Genomic DNA, 8010 nt, shown 5'->3' on the forward strand with positions numbered 1-8010 from the left:
CCCCAATCGCCCATTCGGAACTTCCAACATAGTTATAGCTTTACGTCTATTTCTCTCCTTCAAAGAATTGTGAAATTTTTTTGAGTTTTTATCACCATCTCTCAACCAAAGATTTCAAGACTTTAGTCTAAGCATGCTTTCTTTAAGATTCAAGTAATTCCAAAAATCTTTAGCAGCCTTCCTTCTATCTTCAACCTCCTCCTATAACTCTTCCCCCATATTCACCACTATTTCCTTGTCAAGATCATTAATCCTTGCCGACGCATCCTCCACTCTCAAATCTATCCAACCAAACACCTCCCTATTCCAAACCCGTAGGCTCTCCTTGAATTTCTTTAATTTTTCATAAAGCACAAAGTCCCCCTACCTCTAACCTCCAACTTCTTCCACTCCTTTTCCACAAAATCATTAAAATCTTCATGCTTAAGCCAAGAATTATTGAAGCAAAAAGGTTTCGGGCCCCAATCTATTTTCCCCACATTTAGACGAATCGGGGCATGATCCGAGATATCTCTATTATCGATTCTTTGATCAACCACCTCCCATGACTCTATCAATTTCTTAGTAAGTAAGAATCTATCTAATCTACTCATAGATTTGCCATTATCTCTGAACCAAGTATACTTCCCACCAACACAACTAATATCAATTAATTCCATTTCCTCAACGAAGCTACGGAAATCCTCCATGCCACCCCTATTCCGATTACAACATTCCCCTATACGCTCTTCTTTTCTCAACACCTCATTAAAGTCACCCGCCACACACCAATCCTCATTAGTCCTACTGTTTTTTATTCTAATTAAGGATTCCCAAGTTTGTTGCCTCTCTATTCTATTACACGAGGCATATACGTTGACTAGATTATACACCATACCTTTCCATGTTACGTTAATGCCAACAAAACCTTTGTCTATGAAACTATGATTAACCACCATACTATCTTTCCTCCATAAGATAACCATACCTCCCGCAGCCCCCGTTGAATGACTCGCCGTCCACTCTACATTTTTATTACCCCAGAAAACACCAGCAGTAGCATCATTAAAATTTATCATTTTGGTCTCCTGAATGAAGCAAACATCAATACTCCTGGACTGAATTAAAAAGCTCACTCTTTTTCTTTTAGAAAAAGAACCCCCCCTCTGATATTGTAAGAAAGCAGATTCATGGATCTCCTTTTTTCAACTCCTTCAATCTTCGCAACCCCTCCTTATCTCTACACTCCATTGCAACTATAAGGTTCACATTATCCTCATCCTTCTTCTGACTTTCCACCCCCAAGCAAGTGATTGATTGCCACACCTTCTTCCCCACCTCCGATTTCGCACTAAATCGAGTATTGCATCTGATAATATCAGAATCAGCTATAGAAGAGACAGAATAGAACTCACCAGAGGAGATAGAATCAGAAGGGGATAAGCTGCAGTTACTTTTCCCAATCTTGGTGTCGAGTCCCATTCTTCCCTCTCTATTGATTTCGGAAACTCCTCCTCTATCGGACCTGGGTGCTATACAAGCAAAATAAGAATTTGCAATGGGGACTTTGACACCCAAATTCGCTACCTTTCTTTTCTGTTTAGGTTTCCGACTGGAGCTAGTGGCTGGGTTTAGAGTGTTTTTTCTGGGCTGCACCCCCTGTGTCACTATCTTGCAAGCTTCATCAAAAGTTGAAGGAACTAAAGTCCTGTCCAACGATTTTTCTGGCCCAAATTCAAGGTCCAAATGTTTACCCGGCCCAACATCAGCATTAACGTTATTTGAAAATGCTGAGTCAGCTTCTCCTTTTGACCCTTCCGTAACTTCCCTCTGTCTAGAATCCCCCACGCAGCTAATAGAAAGATTTTCCACACTCACATTAAATGCTCCCTTTAATTTTGCCTCGAGAGTCTCCTTCTTTCCTGGATCAGAAACGTCAAAAGAGCACTTTCCATCATTATTCTGACTATTAACACCATTTTGTATAACTTGCAGCCTATTCCTGATAGACCCTACCTTGTTTGCTTCCCTCCTATCTCCCGTCCCGTCAACCTCCTCGAGCACCGTTTCCACCACCTCCTCGCTCAACCCTACCTCTCCTCCATCCTCCACATCCAGTACAAACTTCGGCGAAGAGGAATCCTCCGATTCAGAGTAGTCCCTACCAACCCCCGATTTTGGATTAAACGGGCACCCATCAGTATACGCCACCAACCTAATGTCAAATAGAATCCCTTCAATGGATAACCTAACAACTTCATCAATCTTCTCCTTAGCCCTTGTTATTATGCAGATCCTTGCTTCATCCAATCTATGCTTTAAAGAGGTGCATTCATCACTTTTGACATACCGACCTTTATCTTTTACCAGAAGCGTGAAACAACTCTCTCCCCATGCATGGCATGGTATTCCCAGTATCCTTATCCAGACAACCCTCTCTTCATCAACATCCTTCGGCTCCCACGGTTTTATCAAGCTAAACCATTGTTCCCACCAAGATTTCCTTTCCTCTAAGAAACATTCAACATCACCCCCTATCAAGTCCTCCAAAAGACAAAAGTTGGGCCCCAGGCTAGTAACCCTAATGTTGAATATACCTTCTTCATGAAATAATTTTTTAACATCTACCATCTTCCTTGGCTCTCTAATTCTCCCTGTGAATGCTTTAAGATACTGATTTTTTGCTTCTTGAGTAGGTTGGAAAACTAGTGTATTACCACCACAACCATTCGAGTCACGACTTCTATTTTGAATAAAATCTGCATAGGATCTATCCTTCACAACCGCTCCAAACCGATTACCATCATAGCCCTTCGGTCTGCTGAATGCGGATTCCTGATTCCTCACTTCCCTTCCTTCTCTCCTAGTCTAAACATTGGATACCCTACTAAATCGTGGTAGGTTCTCAAAAATCTTTCTTCCTTCTAGAACAACATTGTCCAACTTGGTAGCCAAAAACTCGTCATCTTTGACATTCAAGAAACAAACAAAACCAAAGCGTCTTCCTTTTTTATATTTTCTCGGAGGAATGACCACCTCCTCAATATCTCCCAAATCCTTGAATTCAAAGAATAAATCTCTGGCTTTCCACCTATCTCCGAATTCCGTAACAAAAAAAGATGAGGAAACAGCCTTATCTTCAGATTTCCTCAGCTCTTTTCTTGCAATGTCCCACTTCAACTCCCTCCTTCCTCCTCCTCTAACCTTCTGCCATTGAACACTTCTCGAACCTCTCATCATCTACAGATCACCCAGATAAAACCAAAAGCAACTATCAAAGAGCAATAAACCAAAAACAGCTAGCAAAGAACCTTAGAGACCAATCTCCAAGACCAAGGCCCCTAACCCTAAGGTTAGGAGTTTAAGCCGAAAATCTCAGAAATCAATCTCCCCTAGATTCAAATGCACTGACGCTGCAGATTAAGCAATTAGAAATGGTTCGTGCTGTTAATATCAAAAATCTTTCTTTCTTCAATTCATCTAAATTCAATGTTGCATTGCATGCTTGTAGTACTTCTTTATAACATCATCTACATTAACATAAGAGCATTATCTCAATTCCATTAAGATGAAAAACACATCTTGATCATGCACAAAATACTTAGTTAACAAATACACATACACCCAATTTAATTTGATAAAAGTTAAGCTAAGCATTATAAATTAGATAACTCTACTTCATCACCAGAGAAACTTAAACATCAACCTCTCAACTTCCTAGTAGCTATAAATAGAAGTAAAACCTGATCATATATACAATGAAATGAAGCAAAAGGGTGACTTAAAAGGTTAAAAAGGAATAAAATTATTTCAATTATTCAAATCAATGAATCTGAGTGTTGATCTGAAAGAGCATCAAAGAGTTCAGTGGTGGCAGATAAGACTGAAATGAGTCCTTTTCATTCATCAAAAGCATTTGAACTTTCAGGGTTGCACATACTGTTAAGATAGCCAAAGACAACTCGGTGATAAAAATAATAAGGAACTTGTGTTTGAGAATATTCATCAACCTAAGCGAAATACAAATATTAATAAATGACCATATGAATATTTATCACATAGAAACCAATGATAAGTTTACACCGCATTTATTGATCCCTCTTTAGCCACTTTCACACCAACAGACTCCATACCTAACTCATGTAGTAAAATTATAGTTCACAAATGAGTCCTCCATGTTATTATCTCTTTATGTTGCATGTATAAGTGAAAACTGACTTTTGAAATCTTCAAAAAAAATAATGAAAGTCCTTTCACTTACCTGTGTGACTCTTGAGGTCATATATGCATACATGAAGGTAAATTGAGGTCATATGCACATTATGATTTCTAATATGATCAAACCATCACAACCATTAAGATATTAACAACACTATATTATAAGAAAGCAAAAACCAAAAGATTATATAGATAGTAAAACTTGGAGACATTTACTTTAATAGATATACAGGTGTTTATGATTCTAGCACATAAATATATTCATTGTATATATACACTAACTATAGCAATTATAAGTTTGACACAAACCATGTTTTTATAGTACTCACGTATGCACATGTTTTAACGGGAACCATGACAGTTAAGAGAGTAAAATTGCCCGATGAGAAATAGTGTTAGACACTGGTTTCTTGCTCCATCTTCAAATCTTTCAAAATCAACCCAACAATGACCCATCAAAATCAGAGAATCTAAAAGAGGAGAAACAAAAGATTGAAAACAAAATAATAAAAGTTCAACTGTCGTAGCAACAACAATAACAATAGCTAAATACGAAGACGACATTCCACCATATCCAATCAATTGTTTCGGATCCCATTTGCTTTCCTTATACCTAGAAAAAAACAATAAAATTAATATTCAATTGTTTACTCATTGAATTGGGATCAGTCAGAACCAGAAATTATATTTGTTAACGGAGAAAGAGCAAACAAACTCAACTATTTTTCTCACTCAAAATAACCAACTATAGAACGACAGTGATATTAAACCAATCCATGTGGATACGATATATACCGAAAATATTTACCCACAAATACTTTCAACAGCGACCAACCCCTAAAATCTCAAATGTTAGGCCAATCGAAATGCCTAACATGGGATTACCGGTGTTAACCAACGACAGCATTTGGGATTTCGACCTTCGGAAACTACTCCAGATAGAGAGGATGAAGAATATATAGGTCACAGCAATCCAAAGCCAATAATATTAAATAGAAACCAGGATGCTAACCAAGTACTTAGAAATGTCCAACAAGATAACTTGGGGGCATATTAATATCGCCAACCTGGGAGAGCATATTTTTAGGGTGTTCAAAACCAAATAAATCCAATAAAAAACCGAAAACCAAACAAAACCAAACCGAAACCGCAAAAAACCGCATTTGGTTCGGATTAGTTTGGGTCATCTTTTAACAAAACCGCACGGTTTGGTTCGGTTTGCAGTTTGTATTTTGTAAACCGAACCAAACCGAATCAAACCGCATAATGTTACAACCTAAAATTTAACTTAACTCACATTCAACCCAAACTTAAACCTATTATAATTTAGCCTTATGATTACCAACAATTTTCTCATCCTTACACATTATTTTAGTCCCGGTCTTCTCAAATCTCTAATAACATTATCGCACATTCTTTGCCACATACATCTTTCTTCTTCTTCTTCTTCTAAATCTCTAATCTCTTATATTCTTTCTTTTTCACCTTCTCATTTTTATGTAAATGTTCTGTATTTCAATTTCGTTTTTATCGCATATTTTCTTCTCTAATCTTTGAACACTTTTTTTCTTTTTCATCTTCACTAATCTCTAGTCTCTTTTTTTTACTTCATTATAATAATTTTATATTGTTTTATGCTATTATTTTATGTTTAATATTCCACTTTTGTATAATTTCATTTTTACATATTAAATGAAAAATTATTGTCAAAATATGACGAGTTTTTTTAGTTATTTGATAGTCTATAAATGTCTAAATACAAAATTATGTTGTCATCTATATGTGCATATATGACTCAATAAAATATTTGTAAAAAACCGAACCAACCAAATCGAACCAAACCGCATTAGTTTGGTTTGGTTTGGTTTGGTTCGGAGTTTTTTTAAAAGCCAACCGAACCAAACCAAACCGCACGATATTTTCTTTTGCGGTTTAGATGATTTTTTTCGTCAAAACCGCCCAAACCGCGCCGCGAACACCCCTAAATATTTTAGCCCAAAACGACCTTAATGTTGGCCTTAACAGGCCTAACTTCGTTTCTCCCATATCAGAATATGTTAGGCAGGCATAATCATGTTGATTTGGAAAGTTTCTAAGTTTACCAAGTTTACTGGTGACATCAATGAATCTAAAGTCGAGCATGTCGCTAGATATTTGACTGAGGCTGGCGACATTACAAACAATGAAAATTTAAAGATGAAATACTTCCCCAATTCTCTAACTAAAAATTCTTTCAATTGGTTTACCATGCTCCCTTCTCAATCCATACAGAGTTGGAACCAACTAGAGAGAGTGTTTCATGAGCAATTCTACATGGGCCAATGGAAAACAAGCATTAAGGAATTGACCAGTGGTAGGCATAAAATGCATGAGTCATTGAGTTGGTCAAAATGGTCGCAAGTGGTCTATATTATTCCATTAGGAAAAGGTAAGACACTTAAGACCTTAGGAACATGGCCTAATTGGCAGACACTATTCGCCAAGTCGAACGTTTAAAAGCTGGGAAGGCCAGATCAAATAAGTACAACAAAAAAGAAAAGGTTTCATATGTAGAAACAAATAGTTATCTATCATTTTTAGTCGATGAATACGTCAAAGAGAGAAAATTCCATATGGCAGAACTAAAGGCAGGACCTCCACATGTCTGGAAATTATTGAAACCGTCGAATGGAAAAAATTATGTCAAATCCAACAAAAATGAAAAATTCATTACTAAGACATATAATTTTTACATGAGAAAATGTGACGAGATTTTTTATTTGTTGGTTACTGATGGACAGATTATAGTGCCTCCGAGCCTAAAAACTCTCCCATTTGAGCAAAGGGAAAAGAGAGGTTTTTTTAAGTATCGTAATTTATTAGGTCATAAAACTTCCCAATGTGTGCTTTTTAAGGACTTGGTGTTGAAGGAACTTAAGGAGGGAAAGTTGCAGTTTGGAGAGAAGCCTAAGGCTTCGACGCAAGTGGACACCGATCCACTCTATATCGAAGAGGAAAACTTTGCTGAGCATGTCGAGATCCTCATGGTTGAAGCTACTGATGGCTTAGGCATTGAAGTTGAACAAGTTGGAAAAAGTTATGTAGAAGGCGTGGCTGAAAAGATGAAAGTGGTTTTCCCCAAGGCTAAAGAGGAACTTATCGACTTTCTAAATAGGTGAAAAATGAGCAACTCCAAGAATATGTTATGCCCTAGGTGTATTGCAGTTTTTAATGAGGAAAGGTGAAAATTTTAGAAGTTACCTGAGTTTTAGATAAAAGGAAAGGTAGAACAGACTGGTCGACATCCAGATTTGTCTTCCAAATAGGAACCAGGAATTCCAAAGAAAATTTGGACACCACCAAAGGACTTATGTCCCTCCTGCAAATGCACCCAAAGGAGAGTGGGTGACACTTGTGAACTAAAGAGGATCAAACTAAAAAAAGTTGAAGGTAGTTGATACGGGGATATGATCTTGTTATAATCATAATTCTAACATGTCAAAGAGGTATTCATACGGTCTTCAAGACTATTAAGGGAAGAATCCTATAACACAAACACAATGGAGGAGTCATCATAAAAATAAGAAGGCAGCACGTGAAGCTTTAGGTTCAAATTCTAACAACAAACCATCTGCACATAAGACAAATGAAATAGTTAAGAGACTAGTTAAACATAGATTATCTCTAGTTGTTACACCTTTGGAGAAAAGTTGTTTTGACCTTGTTGCACAACCTAATGAAAAAATGGTAACTAACAATTTTGAATTACGGTCAGAATATTATCTTGAAGGGACCTGCAACTTTGTATCAGTTTTACGAGAGGGGTATGATTGC

General features: G+C 37.0%; 1 protein-coding gene across 1 annotated transcript; it reads right to left on the bottom strand.

The window, feature by feature from the left end:
* Positions 1 to 335: 335 nt before the first annotated feature.
* LOC131636808 (uncharacterized) lies at positions 336 to 1058 on the bottom strand. The gene has a single exon (XM_058907402.1). The coding sequence runs from the start codon at positions 1056 to 1058 to the stop codon at positions 336 to 338; it is 723 nt and encodes a 240-aa protein (XP_058763385.1).
* Positions 1059 to 8010: the final 6952 nt, after the last annotated feature.

This window comes from Vicia villosa, unplaced genomic scaffold (genome assembly GCF_029867415.1).
Source record: "Vicia villosa cultivar HV-30 ecotype Madison, WI unplaced genomic scaffold, Vvil1.0 ctg.001839F_1_1, whole genome shotgun sequence".
Taxonomy (NCBI): Eukaryota; Viridiplantae; Streptophyta; class Magnoliopsida; order Fabales; family Fabaceae; genus Vicia; species Vicia villosa.